Below are 21,343 nucleotides of genomic sequence, written 5' to 3'. Positions count from 1 at the left end.
GCCGTGATGCCCAGGGTCAGGAGGGAAAGCTGGTCCCCACCAGGGCTGTTTGGTTCAGTGGCCCTAAGAATCAAACTGTCTGATGCTAAGAGCGTAAAATCTTCCCACCTACAACATGCCCACTGATTGAGGGACTTCACCAATACTTATGCATAGATATTCTTTTTAGTATGCTGGAGGCAATATTTGACAATTTTTATGAGAGGCAGGCAATAAGAACAGAATTTTTCCTGTTCTTCTCCAAAATGGTTCCCTCACCACCTTTTGATGCCTCAATGTGTGTATGTGCATATTCGACAGAATTACTTGTCTTTCACCAGCCACTCTACAGCCAACTCTTGATTATCTGTGAGACCATGGGTGACATTTATTGCCAGCAAAGTTCCCTCCACGTAATCATTCTTTTTTGGACGTGGTTTGCCTTGTTTTACATTTCACAGAGATGACAGTTTAGCAAGATTAAGCTCCAACCCAGATGGCTTATCTCTGTGAACTCACACGGAACTCATACATGGGAACTGAGGGAGTGGTGCAGCCAGCCCTCTGAGGCCGAACCTCTTGGAGGGAGAGTGTGGGCAGGAGGAGCACGCTAGGGGAGGGAAGAAGGAACAAGGTAAGTTTGAGGTTCTTGCTGAATCAGGACTCACAGCGAGCCTTCACCAGTCTGTGAGGTGTGGACTGCTGCAAACATAAAACCCTGAGGCATAGTCACTGCTGTATAGATAATAAAGAGTTGACTGTAACCATGTACTTTACTTAGGTCTTTAGCCCTTTCACATTAAAAAAACCCCACAAGATAATATGACATAAAGATTAAAAAAAGACTACATATGACATCTAGAAGCATTTATTTTATGCAAAAAACTTAAATATGATTATGTGTACACAAAAAGTGCACACGTTACCTATGCTGAACAATGTCAAGAAATAGAATTGATGCGATGGTGTCTCCTAAAAGAAACAGAAACTGAGCCAGACCGCAGACCAAAGCAAAACACTTATTTCCAAAAAGCACAATGAGAATGAGCAATCCTAACACCTCCGATCTTCCTTACAAAGCTGCCAAAGACCAGCTATTTTTAAAAAATTGACTTTTTTCCTTTACATCAGTAATAAAAATCTGGTGACAAACATTATAAAACCAAATCCTGGGTGGTCTATAACTCCTTTAAAATTCCAAATATTCTAACATAATCACAGGAGTAAAAACCATTTTAAAGTCATATGCTTTATAAAACAAACAACAATATGTACATTTATTGCAAATTATATTAAACTAAAATGGACAGGAAAATTAAAAAAGTGTTTACTACTCATAAATCAATAATAATCTTAATTATTTTCTCACTCTGATAAAAATCAGAAAGCAACATTTATAAAATTGCCACCACATCACTTTTCATAGCAGGGAACCAAAGTCTGTACATCTCATTTTTGCAGAAAAGTAGGCAGGCAGAAAGAATTATACATAAAAGTTTCCAAAAGGAAAAACAAAGAAATACTTAATCTCTGATCTCTTCTCTTCTTAAAAATTAATTCAGTAGACTTTTATTTTTTTTCTTGTGAAACATGGGAATTTCTGGCTCTAAAATTGATGGATTTTCAGTGTCAGTGTAAGGACATCCTGTTACTTTCTTTAAAATAAAAAATGCAGCATGGAGATTAATGGTGAATTATGCACTTGGACTCCAGATATGCAGAACTGGAACAAAGTGTTAAGCAATTTGCTTAATTATTGACTTTTCATAAGAAAAGTCTGGGGAGGGGTGGAATAGAGTTGCTTTTAGCCTCTCTCTCAAGAGTTTCTGCTGTACATTTCCCTCAAAGGACTTGTGAAGAGAAAGTAAGAATTTCTTTCAGTTTTCAAGGCAGAAAGTGTGTGTTCTAAAGTTCACTTCATTTTCTGTTTGGGGACATTGTGAATCCAAGTTTCTGCAGAAGCCGGGTCTTGCTCCTGTTTTGCCTTCATCCTCTCCCTCTGCATTGCGTTTTCTTTTTACCTTGGGGATAGGAGCAGGAGAATGCAAAAAAATTAGAGAAGATGTTCACAAGAAAACAAATCACAATTATTTCACTTTTTATATACGGTACTAAAAAACTCCAAACATATCAACCAATCTGGAAGAAAATTCAGCTTAATTTCATTAGGTGGTTAGAAGATTGCTCTTACTTGATCCTTCAGGAGGTAGGGAGGATCTGTTCCTGGGAGCAGGAGGACTAGGGTAAGGTCTCTTCCTGGTGGGAAGATGTGGTCTGACAGGCGACCAGGAAAGGACATGACATGCCAGCTGCGGCTGCATCTGTTCTCTCTTGCTCAGAGAGGGGCAAACAGATCCTCCGCCACAGGGGAAGGCCTGCTGGTGTTCAGTTCTGGGGTAAGATGGTAATAACTTATTTTCCCTGCACAAGTCTACCTTTTCCATCTATTTTAACAGTGTTAAGACTTTATCAACAGAATAATTACAACTTAAGAGAGAAAAAGAAGGGAGCTATTATATTCTTCAAACTCTGTATTTCAACTGTAATAAACATTAAAAGCTGAGATATTAGTAGTAGTTTCGTTGTTTTAGTGTGTATGCTGTTGAGTTGGAACTGACCCCTAGCTGACCTTCCAGCAGGTTTTCAGAGGCAGTAAACCACACAGCAGGAGCAGCCTGCCCATTTTTGTGCTGTGGAGCAGCAGGTGGATTAGAACCACATGCCTTTGGGATTGTGGTGCAGCTTCTTATCATTAGCTAAGAGCTCCTTTTAATAGTTTTATATAATAGTCTTACAGAAACTTGGTTTGTTAATAATATTAAAACCAAGCTTAATAAATAGAGTGACCCAAGAGAACTCTTTGCCCGCTGTGCCTGTAGGAGGCTCTCCTTTACCAGCTGTTCTCAATATCATCCGGGTGGTTCTCTTAAGACTTTAAAAACATAGTATTTTATTGTAATTTGGGTAAATTTTGAAATTTCACTTCTGAAATTGGTTCTTAAACCAAGGGGGGTGGGGTGGTGGGGGGAAGAAATCCTGAATACCTTCATCCTAAACACACCAAGCTACTAGGTTGTCATCACTGTTGGGAGGTGCCATGGAGTTAACTCTAACCGAGGGACTCTAGGCACACACTGGGGTTTGCCTTGTCCTGTGGCATCTTCATAATCATGACCACGCACAGAGCTCACTGCTCAAGTCACTGAGTCAGTCTATCTCGCCAGGGATCTCTCTCACTGACCCTCTATTTCTCCTGTGCTGTCCTCATCGTCTCTGACACACTTGAGCTCACTGCTGTTGTCACTGTGTCAATCTGTCTCGTTGGGGGTCCTCCTTTCTTTCACTGACCCTCTATCTTTCCAAATAGCCTCTCTGAGCAACATGCTCACACTATATAAGACGAAGCTTCACCGTCCTTACTTCCAAAGAGCATTCTGGATGAACTTTAGCCAAGACCTATCTGTCCTTGTGGCAGTCCATAGAATTTTCAAGGCTCTTCTCCAATACCATAACTCAAAGGAATAAATACTTTTGTCATCCTTATTCACTGTGCTCTCAGCATACACCAGGGACTCAAAATGGGTTTTGTGAACTATTTAATAGAAAAATAAACTCCCCCAAAACATACAGTATAAATATCAAGTAATAAAACTGTACAACTCTTTTAGAAGTGGTGTTAGAAGGTTGCAGACTGGCCGCCTAGGTTGATCTACACTCACAGAACATGAGTCCCCAGAGCAAAGAGCATTAGGGTGCTTTTAAGACGACTTTTTGGATGCCACTCTGCAGAGCTAGCTGTGGCCAGAGCAAGAACTGGCCACTTGGGAAGTTAGAACTATTTTTTTTTTTCATCTTTTTTTTTTTTTTTTTAAGTTAGAACTATTAAGCAAGTGAAAGAGTCATGCAAGGTAAATAAAAAGGATGAATAAGTAGCATACATATGCAATTAGAAAACAGGGCCATAGCAGCACAAGAGCACAGGTTCTTATTTAGAAATGTCTTACAATCAGCCTTAAAATCCAGGGATAAATGACTTGGCGCTACAATGCCCTTAAAACAAGGCCCCTGGTTATGTTGAAGTGACAAGGCAGTAAAATGAAAAGATTCTGTCTTTATACTTCAGCTCAGCTCTCAGATTTGTCAGTTTCACATACTATCTTCCCCAGTGTTTTTGTTACATGCCGTTGAGTCGCCACCAATCCATAGTGCCCCTATGTACAGCAGCTCTGAAGCTGGCCCTGCCCTGAGGCAGTCTTACTAATTCAGACACAACTATCCCCACTAGCCACGTTACTGTATCAATCCATTTCATCAAAGGTTTTCCTCTCCTGCGCTGTCCCTCCAGCCTTCCAAGGAGCATGATGTCCTTCTCCAAGGACTGGATTGTTCCTGGCCACGTGCCTAAAGTGAGACGGAGCTTCAAAATCCTAGCCTCCAAGGAGAAACTTGGAAACTCCTCAAGACAGACCTATTTGTTTTCATGACAGGCCATGGTATGTTTAAGACTCTTCTCTAGCAATTTGAAGGCACTAATTATTCTTCTGTCATCCTTAGTCACTGTCTAACTCTCCAACACATAGCAAAAAATTACGAAGACCAAGGCCTAAATCAGGCGCACCTTAGTGTCTAGACTGACATCGCTGTTTTACAGATCTCTGGAGAGGTCCCTGACAGCAGCATTTCCCAAAGCAATTCGTCTTCTGATTTCCTGACTGCTGGTGCTAATAGTGTTGACTGTTTAGTTAAGCAAGCTGTAACTCTCCACAACCTCCATCTCATCTCCATCTAGCATGGTGCTACCAATTGGTCCAGCGGTGAGAATCTTTGTCTTCTTGATGTTGAGTTTCAATCATATTGAAGACCTAAACCTGCAGCAAGCACTTCAGGTCCTCCTCAGTTTTAGCAAGCAAGGCTGTGTGATCTGTGTAACGTAGGTTGTTGATGAGTCTTCCTCCACTCCTGATGCCACATTCCTCCTCATTCCTGCTTCCCAAAAAATCTGTTCTGCATAAAGACTGAAAAGGTGTGGAGACAGGATGCATCCTTGACACTCTTTTCCTTATTTTGAATCATGCAATGTTCCCCTGCTCTGTTCTGAGGACTGCTTCTTGGTCTAAGTATAGGTTTTGCATAAGCACAGTCAAGAGTTCTGGGGTTTGCATTCTTCTCAAGGTTAGCCACAATCTTTTGTGATCCACACAGTCAAAAGCCCTCGCATAGACAGACATTTCTCTGGTACTCTCTGCTTTCTGCAGAGATCCATCTGACATTGGTAATAATGTCTGTAGTGCCATGACCACTTCTAAACCCAGCTTGTATTTCTGGTAGTTCTCTGTTAATGTACTGTTTCAGTTATTTCTGGATAATCTTCAGCAGGATTTTGCTAGTGTGTGGTATCAGTGATATTGTTCTATAATTTCCATACTTTGTTGGGTCACCTTTATTTGGAATGGGAATAAATATGGATCTCTCCTGGTGAGGTGGCCAGGTACTGGTGGATGTCTTCCCCATTAGGTGGCTGCAATGTAATGGTAAGTAACAGATGAACTCAAAAGCTACTATTTCAAGTTAGTCGATCTCATTGTAGCTCCAACTCTGTCGTGTTGCTGAGTCCCGTTAATTCCGACTCACAGTTGACCCTCCAGAGGGTTTTCATAGGCAGCAAATTACACAGAGATTTCCCACCTTTCTCCAGCAGAGCACCTGGTGGATTTGAACTACATACCTTCGTGTGGGCAGTGAAATTCCTTATTACTAAGCCACCAGAGTTCCTTATTTCTATAGAATGTAAGAAAAAGTGCCCTCTTTTTTGGTGGCAATGCTGGAGCAATAGGCTGCTTCACCGTGAAGCTGAACAACTCCTTCTCCCTACTGGCTGCCAAACACTCAGTGAAGAGGATGACAAACAAATTGTACATTTTACAAGAATCCAATGGTCACAGAAGTTGCTACTGCCTCTTTGGGGATGAGTGGAAGGGCTATGTTGTCCTAGTCAGTGGTGGAAGTGACAAGCAAGGCTGATCTATGCAGTAAGACGTTCTGAACCATGGCTGAGTTTGCCTGCTGCTGAGAAAGGGTCACTCCTGTTACACGCCATGAGAACAGGAGAAAGGAAGAGCAAATCTGATAAGGGTTGCACTGTGAATACCAATCTCAAGGTTCTCAACTTGGTTACTGTAAATAAAGGGGAGAAAAACATTCTAGGACTGACTGATACTACTTTGTCTCATCACCTGGAGCCTAAAAGAGCTAGCAAAATTTACATACGTCAATCTCTCTAAGGAAAATGATGTCCATCAGCATGTTGTGAGAAAGCCACTGAACAAAGGTGGCAACAAACTGAGGACCAAAGTGGCCAAGACTTAGGGTCTTGTTACTCCACGTGTCCTGCTGCACAGATGCTGGCGCATTTCTCTGAAGAAACAGCATAAAATAGGACTAAAGAGGAGGCCACAGAGCACAGTAAGCTTCGGGCTAAGAGACTGCAGGTGGCCAAAGAAAAAGGCCAGGAGCAGACAGGCCAGGAGACAGGAGCGACCCTCACTGAGAGCGTCTACTTCCACATCCAAATCCAGTCAGAAAGAAAGTTTCTGAAAAGTGAGTAAGTAAACTCACATATTAGAAAAACAAAAAACAAATAAACCCCCAAACCCCAAACACAACCCAACCCCAAAAACAAAAGTAGGGGCCCTTCTCAGGATGGTTGGTATGCTGAGTCCAGTGTTTGGCCACTGGCTGAATTCTGCTCTTCTAGAGGGTTTCTTTCAGGTTTGTTCACACTCTACTTCATCAAACATGTCCTTTCCTAGTGACCTGCTGTGTCCAGAATATGTGAGTGGAAGTTCTAGACTCATATTCAGAATTTGTAAAATTAGGTACATTGTTCCTTATGAGGGAGATATTAAGTCAATGTTTTCCCTTAAACTGAGGCACAGTTAAAGCATCATCTGAAAATCACAAACAAAAACTTTGTTTTAATGTGTCTGTTCCACAGCTGGCTGTTAACTGGAAGTTAAAACATTTCTTTTTATACAGTAAGAGGAAAAAAACACCCACACAACAAAAAAGAATGAGTCTCAAGTATCTACAGTAAAAAAATGTTTAAAAACACTATCTACTTAGAGGAACACTCAACTAAAACTTTCATTAGCAATGTGCCATTGAGTTGGAAGTGAGTCACAGCTGACCCTCCAGTGGGTTTCAGATGCTTTGAACACATGGGAGGAGACTGTTCATCTTTCTCCCATGGAACACCTGGTGGATTCAAACCGCATGCCTTTGAGTCAACAGCGCATCTCCCTACTACTGTGCCACCAGGATGTAACACTTGGGCTCAAAACACTCTCGGTTTCTATGCAGCACGAGCTGTGTAAACTGACGAGTTCTCTTTGCAAGCTTTAATTTCTCTATTTGTAATACAGGGTTTGAGCTAATTTAAAATTGCTGGTTAGATGTACAATAAACACTGCTTATTAATAGTTTCTCGTGTGGGTGAAGAATGGTTAGGACAGAATTACAGAAATGTCTTAGAAATTCTAGCAAGCGCCAAGAGAAGCAATCAAATCTCATGTATGAGATTATGTATCCATTTTAAAGAGTTAAAAAAAACACCTCCAACTAAGCAAACCAGACTCCGAGAAGACCCTAAAGGAGACCTTCAGTGGCCGCCAATCCCACAGGTGGAGGTGACCACCTTCATCCTGAGGATAGGCTGCCCCTGGGCTGAGCACAACACCTGCTGAAAACATCACCAGAGCTCCCAAATGAGTGAAGCAAGAGAGTTGTTATGTGCCGTCGAGTCGCTTGCAACTAACAGCGACCCTGTGTACAACAGCCCTAAACCCTGTTCTATCCTGTGCCAATCTCACTGCCTCCGACACACCCATCCCGATTACCCCAATCACTGAAACAATCCACCTCATAGAGGGTCTTGACAAGAGGAACCCTTACTTAGTATTTAATTTTGTGTCATTGCTAAGAGCTCAGTAAATATAAATGTAATTCTTAGATTGGTTCTTTGAGGCATGCATATATCTTAAGAAAGGTGGCAGAGATGAAATATGGTGCTATAGGTCACAGGTCAGGTTTACCGGGAAAAGTAACACAAAATGCACCCCACAGTGGGTAAAGGAAGGAGCCCCAGTAATGAACTGTGTAAAGTATCCAGCTGCTAACCTAACTGCTGTCAATTTGAATCCACCAGCTGCTCCTAACTGCAGACCACGTGTGGAAATAGACAAGCTTCTAGTTCCCCAACCGGAGCACGATTGTTACAATGAGGAGAATCTGTAATCTTAGTCCAAGGCTTATCAAAGAAGAGCAATGGTCTTGTTTCACTAGAGAAAACGTAGGTAAATGTAACAAGAGGAATTGGTTAAAGAGTAGGAAATTTCTCTTCATGTTTCCTGGACTAAGGATGACACAAGAAAAAGTGATGCCTCTGGGTTGTGATCCTGGAGAAGTCTTGAACATACCATGGATGGCCAAGAGAACAAACAGATCTGTCTTGGAGAGGGTGAAACCAGTTTCTCCTTGGAGGCTAGGATTTTGAAGCCCTGTCTCATACACTTTGGGCATATGGTCTGGAGGGACAAGTTCTTTGTGAAGGACATCATGTTTGGAAGGGTGGAGGGACAGCACTGGAGAGGAAGAACTTGGATGAGATAGAATGATACAGAAACTAGGGCAATGGGATTAGGTGTGTCAGAGTCAGTGAGACTGGCTCAGGACAGGGCAGGGTTAAGAGCTGTTGTACACAGAGTGGCCATGATTCGTAGGTGACTAGATGGCACATAACAACAATATTCCTATCTTCATTTTTGGAACCTTGGTATGCAAGCAGTAGCTTTTTTAAAATAATCAAATACAACCCTTTGAGGAACAGCAAGGGCAGTTAATATTCTCCTTGATAATAAACAGAAATGGCTAAATACCATGCTAATTAAAATTTAACTATATAAAGGAAAGAGCTTGGTCTTAAAATTGGAGAGATCAGAGGGACAAAGGCCATTACAATCTATGCAAGAAAACTAAGTGCAAGTGTCACTAATTTCAAATGCCTAGGTACACTCAAGAGCTCTGGTGGCTTGGTGCTAAAACCCGTAAGACATGCTCCTAGCTGCTGTGTGGGAGAAAGATGGGCAAACTCCTCTCATAATTACTGTCTCTGAACACCTGCTGGACAGTCAGCTAATAGTTCCAATGTGATACACAGCAACAAGCAGCATATATCAATCATAAAAAGGCCTACCCTCAGAGCTGAGACAGGCTAGTGCACACAGTTACCTTTGCAGGTCAATCTGTCTCTCTGTGGGTACTGCCTTTTTGGCTACATCTTGCAATTTTGGTGCTTTGGCATTAACTGCTTCCAAACCCCCAGGGCTCTCTTGAGTGACTGCGGTTCTTTTTCTTCCCTTGCCTGCTGGTTTATTTACATCATCATTTTTGGTTGCATTGCCCTGAGATTCAGACTTGGGTCGGCGTCCTCTCCTGGGTTTAGAGGGGGCAGGTGGTCCCGACTCATCTACTTTCTCATCCGTCTGTTGTTGGATGTTCTCAGCCCCAGAGGCTGTTGCTGTTCTTTTCTTTGTGCGGTCACTGCTGATGTTGCCCTGGGAAGCCTGGTCAGAATTAATCTCCTGAAAGAGAACAAATAATGATTCTTAAACAGCAGCAATCTATACTAGAAATTTAAGGAATTGAGATTCTAGGGCTACTCTCTTACATGCCATCAGGAATGCAAGCTCTGTGAAGGTTGGGAGTTGGGACTGTGCTGTGATACTATGCTGCTTTGCACTTAAAACCTGCCCAGCAAATGCTTACTACAATGAACAGGCTGTATACAGAAAATTTAGATAGAAACTACTCTGCTTTATTGGTCCTACTTCAAAGAAAAGGTTTGCCCTTCTAAATTTATCACTTTTCAAAAGACATACTGTTGTAATTGCTTTACTGGCAGTCTCTCTCTCTGGTGCATGCAACTGTATAATCCTTACTATTACATCCTTCTGTCATATGAAGCTCTTTAATATCTTCTTCTATTACTACTCATTCTAGAAATTTTCTTTTAATGGAAACCATTGACCTTTCAGTTGTATTCTTTTTATCTTTCCAGGCTGGGGGGGGGGGGGGGAGAGGGAGAGGGAGAAAAGAGAAGGAGAGGAAGACAGAAAGAGACACAGAGACAGACAGACAGATAGATAAAAAGTAATCCCAAATCTTTAAAGGAAAAAGACTGTATTTTAAAGTACGTCATAATAGACACTAAGGAGTAATATTTTTTCATATTAAAAGTGACCTTAACTATCAAACATGACACAGTACTAATTTATTTCAACCAGAGAATGAACAAACAATGGGATGTCTTTTCGGGTGAGAGGGCTGTTGGGCAGAATGGAAACCAAAACTTATATGGTCCCTCTTCTCATGTACTTAAACTGGCCCTGTACCCAATCAGAACAAGTCATTACCTCGTCCTGTGTCATGACTGTAACTCGTTGAGGATCAAATTGCTGTGATCCAGAGTTTTCATTGGCTGATTTGGAAGGAACTTGACAGGCATTCCACACCAGTTTGAGTTAGCTTGGGAGACCCCTGAAACCTTCTTAGCATCAGCAAAAGGTAAGCCTCCACCAACATGGGTGGTGGCTGTGCACCAACTGGGGATTCTCCGCCTGGAAGGTGAGAACTCTACACCTCATTATGGTTCTACCACCACTTAGTACGTACTTGTATGAGTGTCTCTGGCAATAAGAATATCTGCATCTAAGTCTCTTTATGTCAAGACTTTGACACAAAGATCCTTAGATATTTAAACCTACTATGTTCCTGAATTCAACAGAGTTTTAAAAAGCAAGGGGAAATCTTGCTACTTAAGAGTTTCAGAGCTGCAACTACAATCCCAGAGGTGCACGGTTCAAATCCACCAGATGCTCTGCCGGGGAAGGAGGGACAATCTCCTCCTGTACCAGTCAGATCTGATTTGACGGTACACTCACACAAAAATAATAATAAAAAAAAAGAGTTTCAGATGGTGCAGAGTTTGGATAGTTAGAGACTTATATAAAAACTTATCCTTACTTATTCAGTTTCTGAGTTCCTTCCTTAGTTAGGAAGAGTTCAGATAGTATGGAGCAAATTCTAGTGCTAGTACATTTTACATACCTGGAAATAATAAAACTGAAAATATTTGATAACCACTATAAATACATGATGGGCAACAAAAAGATAAGCACATTAATAACATGCTTTTAAAAATAACATGCTTCTATGGGAAAAGAGATAATTTATGGTGTCTCCATGCTAATTCTACTGTTGCTGTGTACCACTGAATCAGAACTGACTCACAGCTGGCCCTCTAGCAGATTTTCAGAGGCAGTAAATCACCCAGGAGGAGGCTGCTTATCCTTATCCCAAAGAAGTGGTGGGACCACCTTTTAAGAATTACATCGCAGCTTTACTCCTAGGCCATCTGAGTGCTCTGGTGGCCTAGTGGTAAATTCTACCGAGGTAAGTTAGAAGCAGAAGTGGCATCCACTTCCTAAATAACATGCCTCCGAAAACTCTATGAACTTGGAAAAATGTTGATAGTTGTAGAGGGGCTTCAGGCCTTCATAGGGTCGCTATGAGTCGTGCTCGACTCAAAGGCAATCAACAACAACAAGAAGTTATATTTACAGGTAAAAGGAATTTTAGAGAAGTCCTATAATCTACCCAAGTATATACTGCCAGTGAGTGGCCAAGACTAAAGTTTGTCTGATGCTCCTAACAACCAAGGTACTGTCCTTTCCCTGCAAAAAAGGGTAAGAAAAGAAGTATTCTAGAATGGAAGTCAATAACAAAGAATACAGTTGAGATAAAAGAAAAGTCTCAAGGCTAAATTGTAAGCCTCACTGTTGGAAGTTATTTTTATTGTGGTAACAGAGATATGATAACACATGTATCTAAATATTAATTTGTATTTGCCAATTCACTTTTTCTATGTACAGCCCAGTGCTTGCGTGCCAGCATCACCAGCCTCCTAAAGGTTACTCCAACACTAGGACCTGCAGCTCAGCACCCTCCACAAATGGCTTCCATCTTCCCACTCTCTCCCACTCCACCCAAAAGGGGTAACTTTAGAAGACAAGAGAAACCAGAGTGTTCATTTAAGTCCTAGACTTACAAAGTGTGGGGGTGAGGTGGCATGAACAAAAACGTGTCTCTATTTTCTGAGCTGAGAATATCACTGTGGATGAAGTCAGCAGAATCACAGGGTGACAGGTCAGTGATGTGTGTAACGCATGGTACACAGACCAATCTTACCACTGTGGGCTCCTTAACCTGACCATAAATTTGCAAGATGAATCTTCATTAGAAAAATTCACTTGTTAAATCTGAAAATTCACCTTATTCTTTACTGGTTCAATGTTCTTTGCAGGTATGACCGAAATAATTTTCACAGGGTTCTCTTCATTTTCACTAACTCCAGTTTCTGCTGTCTCTGAACTCTGTTCCCTGTTGAAGAAACAGAAACGACTTCTTTATTTCACCACATGAGTGGAAAACTGACTTTTTTCACTAGAGAGATAAGGAAATGGAGGTTCAGGTTGGCTTAGAAATCTATCAAATGAAGCAAAGATTTGGATATTCTGTGGTTACAGCTATTACTCTATCGTATTATTAATTTCCACTTCATCTTCCCTAGAACCACCAGAAAAAAGAAAAACAGTACCAACTGGGTATGTTCTGCAAGGGTGCAGCTGGAAGAGGGGGTGTGAGAGGAATGCAGATAGATAGTGAAGCCCCCCCCATGACCCCTGGAAACTACAACTGTTCCGTATGAATTTATCTTATATTTTAGGTTTCTACTGCTAGCCATGGTTTTAAAATAATACTAGTTGTACTGAGTTTGTTTTAAAAACTTCTGCATTTAGCACTGAGAAAAGTCCAGTCAGGTGGAAATTCTGACAAAGTTGCTAAGCCAATGACAGACAGGCATGTTAGAATAAACATGTCTTAACTAACAATGTTTTTTTTTTCTATAATTATATTTTATTAATTTTCATAAACATTTAGAGAGATTTTGGGTTTCCATTCATTCATTGTTGCACTATTCTCTCTACCCTCCTCCCAGTTTGTTCTTGTCCAAATGCCATAGTGCTTGTCAAAGCCAGTTCTGATTAATCTTCTTTGTCAGTGTATCCTTTGCCATTCCCTATCACTCCTCCCTGAGAGAGACTTCACCCTGAGTCATAAGGAAAAGGGGATGGCGTATTCTCTTAGCTACTTCCTGCTGAAAAGGGACGCTGTGGGTTTCAGGGTGAAGATCTTCTCTCACTACTCTAAAGGGCCCCTTTGGCAGTAGGAAACACATAGACTATTATGGAGATTGATTTTGGAATTTAGATGCACTCTTATTGATTGTGCTTGGCCGTACATGTTCATATCCTTGAAGATGTATCATGGGGGTGTTGCAACCTAGAAGACACAAATTTGACTAACAAGTTATAAGTACATGAGTCAAAAATTATGGAAAAGTAAAAGAATAGATTCTTTCATTGTTTTACAAACCCTCCCCCAGGTCCCCTCCACCATGTAGCCCTCGCTCTAGACTCCTGTGATGACAGAAATACCTAGTTACATATCTCTTTTAAACAGTTTTCTCCCTCCTCTGTTTCAGTGCAGTATACATTATTGAACCCATCTTACTCAGTCTCTCCCCAACCCCAAGGACAGTCCCATTCTACAACAGTGGCATCATGTAATATTTGTCCTTTTGTGACTGGGATATTTCACTCAGCACAATGTTCTCCAGAGTCAACCATTTTGAATAATATTGCATGAGTTCCTTGGTTTTTAATGCAGCATAGTATTCCATTGTGCGAATATACCACAGCTCCTCTAGCCATTCGTTTGTTGATGGGCACTTAGGTTGTTTCCAACTCCTTGCTATTGTGAACAAAGCTGCAATAAACATGGGTGTGCGTATATCTGCTTGGTTGTCAGCTATGGTCTCTTCAGGGTATATTCCCAGTAGTGGAATTGCTGGGTCAAATGGTATCTCTATTTGCAACTTTTTGAGAAAGCGCCATACTGCTTTCCACAGGGGTTGCACCATTTTACACTCCCACCAACAGTGAATCAGGGTTCCAGTTTCTCCACAACCTCGCCAGCATTTGTTGCTTGCTGTTCTGTTAAATTTTGCTATTTTGACTGGGTTGAAATGATATCTCATAGTTGTTTTAATTTGCATCTCTCTTAGGGCTAGGGATTTTGAGCATTTCTTCATGTGCTTGTTAGCCATCTGAATGTCGTCTTCGGTGAAGTGCCTGTTCATATCCTGTGCCCATTTTTCTATTGGATTATTTACCTTTATCTTGTTGTGGTGCTCAAGTATTTCATAAATTCTGGATATAAGTCCCTTATCTGATATGTTATTACCGAATACTTTTTCCCAGTCAGTGGCTTCCCTTTTTACCCTACTGGATTAACTAACAATGTTAATCAGCTCATTACATAATAACTAGCTGGGGCTAAAATTTAAAGCATATTTATTGTTTCTTTAAAAGCACTGTGTTTTCACAGATTTCCCAAGTACTGGCATATCTCATATGGCAGCACAAGCAGTTTGTGATGGAGCTTGTTGGCAATTTTGACCAAAAGATAGGACAGGTGATTTGCTTCTGTAAAGAAACCATCAGGAAAACCTTGGAGACACTTCCATTCTAACACTCTGGGCGCTATGAATTGGAATGGATTAGATGTTAACAGAACAGTTCGGTTTTTATAATGACTATTTTAAAGAAAGCTATAATACAAATTCTTATTTTTGTCATTTAATTTTTCTAACAGAATACTATGTTGTTTCAAAATGTCTTTTCAAAATAACTAGGAGCCATCATCTCACCCCAGTAATAATAGCAAAATTTAACAGAACAGCAAGCACAAATGCTGGTGAGGTTGTGGAGAAACTGGAACCCTTACTCACTGTTGGTGGGAGTGTAAAATGGTGCAACCACTGTGGAAGGCAGTGTGGTGCTTTCTCAAAAAGTTTTAAATAGAAATAACATTTGACCCAGCAATTCCACTACTGGAATTTACCCTAAAGAAACCGTAACTGCCACCCAACCAGATATGTTCACTCATGTTTATTGCTGCTTTGTTCACAATAGCGAAGAGTTGGAATCAACTCAAGTGCCCACCAACAAACAAATGGATAGAGAAGCTCTGGTATATTCACACAAACTAAGCTGCTTTGAAAAACAAGTAGTCATGAAATATTATACAAAATGGGTGACTCTGCAGAACATTATGCTGAGTGAAATATCTCAGTCACAAAGGGACAAATACTGCATAGTGCCACTGTTGTAAATTGGGACTGACATAGGAGTTGCGGGGGGAGCTAAGAGGGGATAAATAAAAGTATATGGCTTTGAAACAGATGAGGGAGAGAACTGTTTAGAAGGAATATACGATTAGGTATTACTGTCATGAAAAGTGTCCATAATAAAAGCTGCATAGTGGAGTGGACTTGGGGAGAATATGTAACAATGAAATAATTTTTTTTACTTTTCAAAGAGAAAAGCAAACTGGGGGGTGGGGTGGACAGGGAGGAAAGTGTGTAACTATGAATTAATGGAAATCCAAAGTGTCTGTAAACTTTCATTAAAATAAAATAAATTAAAAAAAAAAAAAAAGGAAAGGTATCTTTTACCTTCAGCTTCCCTCACCAATTATGTTCAAATTTATTAGTATTATCTTGTACCAACATACCCCCAAGAGAAGAGGTCTGTTTTGTGACACAATAAATGAACCAAGGGAATGCTAACAACAAAAGTAACTGAAGAAGAAAGAAGTTACCTTGATCGATTGCCAGTTGAAGGGTTCAGGTCTGAGTTTGCATTGATATTGCTTCCAACCTCAGCTCCAGTGCTTCTAACATAAGGTTTTCTTCCCGTAGCTGATAAAGGCTTGTTTACAGCACCCAGAACCCCAGCAGGTTTTGGCTGAAAATGATATACATGCACATTATTTTATACTTTTTACTAAAAGGCTAATATAGAAATATATAATAGATACTGTTTGTACCTTGGAAAAGAAATTTATTAGAAATAGTAATTCTTTAACTGTTGTTGTTGTGAACTACTGAGCCAGAACTGACCCACAGCTGAGCCTCCAGCAGGGTTTCAGAGGCAGTGAACTGCATGTGAAAAGATGGCCCATCTTTCTCTTGTGGAGCAGCTGGTGGAATCAAACTGCAAACCTTTGGGTTGGCAGTCCAATACCACTAAGTCACCAGAGCTCCCCAAAGTGTCTAACTAGGGTTAGGAATTATTTATTATTCTTTATTGCTCAAAATACCTTTTTTTAAAAAGCTTATTATTAAAAATAAAAGTATTCCTAAAACAGTAAACTACATGATAAAATGGCTTATAAGCAAACCACTCAATATATATTAATAATAGTTTTTATGCTTTAGCAGCTTAATTTTCCTTTTGTTCTTTTTGTATCATCACACAACTTTCCCAGACTGTAAATGAGCTAACTGCTCATCAGCAGCACAGTAGTGTTACTCTTCCCCTTATGCATTCTAGTGTACAATATTGTTTGGCAGGAAAACTTGTTTGGTGGATTTTAAATGCCTTGCAGGTCATTACTAATGAGAAATGTGGGCAAAATTTTGAAGAATAGCTCTGACAGAAAAACCCCAAGAAAAAGAGCTATTTAGAGCCACAACACAGTATCATCTCAAAAAATCAGGAAGTAGGGGAGCTCTCGTGGCCTAGTGGTAAGGAGCTGCAACTACAATCGCAGAGGCGCACTGTTCGAATCCACCAGATTCCGGGGAAGGAGGGACAATCTCCTCCTGTACCAGTCAGATCTGATTTGACGGTACACTCACACAAAAATAATAAAAATTTTTTTTTAAAAAAATCAGGAACTATACATTTAAGGAGACATTAACAGGTTATTTCTAGGAATTGAAGAAGTAATATACATATGGAAGAAAATGCCAAAATTATCTACTACTCAATCAATACCTTTCCTGTTAACAAAAGCACTCTTGTCTCTTCTGAAATATAACTCTTGTCATTACAGAAGTCCTATGGGGGGGGGAAATAAAAATTAATCAAAGTGTACCAGTTCTTCTTGTCTTAAATAAGATTTCAAGTATTGTGCCTTAAATTAACAATTTCATTTGTACTAATATACTTAACATTCAATAAAACATCGAAACGTTATTTAATGAACCACACCATAAGCCTAGGGAAAATGTCAGAGAAAAAAATTCTTAAATTTCTTAAATGAATACTATTTTAAAAATATGGTTTGTGCTAATGATTTCCAGCTTATTCCTTAGAGTCTGCTTATCATATCTACTCGGTATTGTAAATGTTACTTTTTGTAAGTCCCAAAATACTCAGTATAGTTGTATGCATATACAAGGCACTTTAAATCACTGAGAGAACTTCACACTATGAAGAACACTGCTGCCTAAACAAAACGAAAACATCATCTTAACTAAAAAAGATTTTTTTTAAGAGTTAGTGAATCCATCAAAATATAATTTTGGTCTATTACAATACTGGTTGAAATGCTATGAATGAATGAATAAATGAATCAAACAGAATGGCAGGACTAATGGTAGTTTCTTTAAACCTACACCTATGTAAAACCTAAGAGCTGGAATTTATCCCATTAAATACTCCGCAAAATAGCAAATAAGCCAACATGGTGCCACTAGAAATTTCTTCACTAGAATAAAAATGTTCACTTATTTTATTCATGAAAAAACATGGTTTTTCAGTATTTTGCTTTACAGTAAATAAAAAGTAATAAGTAAGAAAAAAATAAGGAAAGTTACATACTGGAACCATAAATGACTTATTATCTATTGGGCAAAAAAAAAAAAAGTATCAGATCTCTCTCTCCTGTGCGCACGCGTGCGCACACACACACAGAATTGTTTCGGTATAATGATTTACTCTTATTGCTGATGAGCTGGAACCTAATCATTGCTGACTCTTTAGTGGGTTTACAAAGGTTCTAAATTGCACTGGAGGAGACTGTCAATCCTTATCCCCCAGAGCAGCTGGTGGATTTGAACCAGTAAAGATGCTGTCCTTGGGTGAGTAGCATAACTTGCTATAGACTACACCATCAGAGCACAGCTGTAGCGAGAACTGATAGTTAAGTTTGCTATTATAGTCTATGTAGGTTCTAGTCCATTCATGATGACAATGATAAATGGTAAATTTACAATTAGAATTCCAATTAGACATATTTACAAAGACTACTAGATTTCATTTGAGAGCAAAGACCTCTGCAGTCTTTTTTATTCCTAAAAAAGTCAAGCACAATAAATGCTGTTTTTAGGTGCTGCTGTGTCCATTACCATTTCTGGAACCTTATAATCAACAGATGGAACCCTTGCCCCATCCTGCATCATCTTCACAATTTGTGCCATACCCAAGCCCACCGCTGCAGCCACTGTGTCAATCCATCTTGTTGAAGGTCTCCCTATCTCCCAGTACTTCTCTGTCAGTTTACCGTAACTGTGGTGGCTGGTAAGTTGCTATGAGGCTGAAGTTATGCCATCAGCATTCAAACACCAGGATAGTCAGTCACGGGGCACAGGTTCTAGAAGGGCTTCCAGAGACTAAGCAGGACTGGCCTCAAAAACCTTCTTAGCAGTGGCACAATAAAGACAGAGGATTCAATCGGTATTTATAAGCCGATTAAGATTTTTTGTTAAAATTTCTAAATGCAACTGAGTTGGAACCAATTCACAACTGACCAATTAAAAACTTTACGTTTTAGAGGCTGTACATTGGATGGGAGATTGCCCATCTTTTCGCACAGAGCTGCTGCCTCTGGGAAAGCAGCTTCAAACGACACCACCTACTCAGCTCCATTTCCTAGAATGCTCCAAGAGGTTTTACATAAATGCGGCCTATCTGAAGGTATGAAAATGAACAAAGAGTTTCTAATCAAGGGAGGAATCTTGAAAACATTATGCCAAGTGAATCAGGGAACAGAGGGATAAATACTATGCTGCTCAGTATGAAACAGGCAAATGTAAAGACACTAGAGCTTCTCAGTGGCTGCCAGGGGTGGTGCAGGGAGCACGAGCTAAGGTGGGCACAGAATCTGTTTAAGTGCACTGAGCTTCTGTTAATTCTGGCTGAATAATTTGGGCATGGACAGTGGTTAGATATGGTGAACATAACCAATGTTACGGAATTGTACTAAAAATTTTGAAATGACAAATGTTTTCTTATATATGTATTTTGAACACACAGAAATAGCAATTGTACAGAGGTGCCATTATTATATTTTACAGAAGAGAAAACTAAGGCTTAGATGAGATAACATTTCTTAAGACCCTCAAGTTATGAAGTGGGTGATTAGAAATCCAAGTCTATCAATTGTTAAGACCAATTATATTAACTCTTAACATTTCATATAAAATTGTATTTTTTTACCGTATAGTAAACATTTAGTGTGTATGTCTTATTTGCAACATTACTGGCAGTATTGCAAGGAGATTAAAATAATTAAGAAATATGAAAATGCCTTTTACATAACAGAAATATTAAAAAAATTGCAAAGGTAAAACAGGAACAGATTTTTGTCTATTGTGAAACACTAAAGCTGAAGTTTTTACTTTGCAAAACAAGAACAATGTCATGCAGAGCTTTGTAGGACAATTTCCTGTTCCATGATAAACTCAGAGGATTTTTTACAGTATAATCAAGACAATCCAGTATTTGTTTTGAGGGCTGATATAAACTGAAATCAACATCAGTTATGTGTGGTAGAAAAACAAGGGAAAACTTCTACCTTTTCTGGTTGTGTAAAAAATTTCATTGGGAGGACTGGATCCTTTGGCGAATCTGCATTGCACAAAGCACTTTTACTATTGATAACACATAGAGCCACATCACATACTGTATAAAGTTTCTAGGGAGAAAAAAAGATTAAATATAATTTTTAGTAGCATAAAATAACTGTAAGTACTAACTTCAAATACGACTTCAAAGAATGAAATGTAGTAATTTATTCCTGGATTATTTAATATTTGTGTTTAGCATATCTTCTCGTTAGTCAGCTTCCTGGTAAACTAAACTACCTACCCTCTATTTTAATTTGATATAAGTATCAAGTTTTCATAAAAAGGATAAAATAAACAAAAATGAAAATAAAATCTTACAGAAATATCCACTTATCAAAAACTCTTATTAAAAGTTCCTAATAGTTATAAATTGGATTCATTTTCATCTTTTTTCTCTGCACACGTTTCAATCTTAAGATCTCTGAATATTAGTAATTAATGTTCTGCAATTTAAATTATCACCTACTGGTCACAAAAGGTACTGGGATGACTGCTAGAATATATCTTCTGTAATGTCTTACTACCCGCTGGCCTAACACATATCTTACTTCATTTGTCTTGGATTCATCTGGAGATTGGGCATCTCTGGTCAACTTGATGTTTTCTGCCATCTTTTTCATAAAGGCATGGCTATTGTTTTCATTCTTTGTCATTAAAACTTCAAGCATGAACCATAGGCACCTAAGTGGTAAATGGATACATCTATTTATAGGTACTTTTGCTTAATGGAATAAATACCTTGTTGCCATATCTTAATAAAACCAAATAATGAAGCACATCATCAGGAAACGGCTAAACTATAACAGGCAAATATTATCCTTTTTAGAATATTCCATAAAAAGAAAAATTAAAGACAAAATACTAAAAATGAAAAGACAGCTCTGACAATTTCATGAGGGACTTAAAAGATACTAAGCATTTATCTAATTGGCCACACTAGAAATCAATTTTACTGGTTTTTTTTTTTTACGTATCATTGGATTCTCACAGAACTTTCACAAAGCCTTGAAAGAGATCATTTGCATTTTTAAGTTAAAGTGGATACCAAACAGGATGTATACAAGAATCATATAAGAAACATAAATTGACAACTCTGGGACTACAGCCTGGAAATGGCAAAGGTTTATAAATGTTTCCAGGATGATTCTTAGGCAGCTAGTGACAAAATCAAACCACTGCCTTGCGAAATCAACACAGAAGAAACTACTTGATTATCCATTATGTGAAACTTCTTGCTAATATTCCATGCAAAGTTTTTAAAAGATTATGCTAATGGGAAAACTGAGCTTTAGGATGTTCACTGTTTAAGTGAAAGGTTGGTAGTTAAAATAATGCTACTTCTATTTAGATACTACTAGGTGGTGGAAAGAATCCCGGACAATCAATTGCTGGAAAAGAATAATGAACAGTAATTAATCATTATCTTATGAGTATGGAATCCTAGTGGTGCACTGGTTAAAGAAACTGGTGCTAATCAAAAAGGCCAGC

General features: G+C 39.2%; 1 protein-coding gene across 1 annotated transcript in view; it reads right to left on the bottom strand.

Moving 5' to 3' along the window:
* Positions 1–9,260: 9,260 nt before the first annotated feature.
* The window catches only part of PDS5A (PDS5, regulator of cohesion maintenance, homolog A (S. cerevisiae)), a 145,819-nt gene continuing 133,736 nt past the window's right edge, over positions 9,261–21,343 (bottom strand). Inside the window, exons 26-31 of the mRNA XM_006895418.1 lie at positions 20,404–20,536; positions 19,804–19,923; positions 17,001–17,063; positions 15,820–15,965; positions 12,366–12,474; positions 9,261–9,617 (exon numbers count right to left, since the gene is read on the bottom strand). Of these exons, the coding sequence (XP_006895480.1) occupies positions 9,261–9,617; positions 12,366–12,474; positions 15,820–15,965; positions 17,001–17,063; positions 19,804–19,923; positions 20,404–20,536 (928 nt within the window). The remainder of the gene's footprint in view (positions 9,618–12,365; positions 12,475–15,819; positions 15,966–17,000; positions 17,064–19,803; positions 19,924–20,403; positions 20,537–21,343) is intronic.

Source organism: Elephantulus edwardii, unplaced genomic scaffold, assembly GCF_000299155.1.
Source record: "Elephantulus edwardii isolate Elephantulus edwardi_28Jun2011 unplaced genomic scaffold, EleEdw1.0 scaffold00167, whole genome shotgun sequence".
NCBI classification, from domain to species: Eukaryota; Metazoa; Chordata; class Mammalia; order Macroscelidea; family Macroscelididae; genus Elephantulus; species Elephantulus edwardii.
Note: the sequence above shows the minus strand (reverse complement) of the source record. Positions and strands in the feature narration are given on the sequence as shown.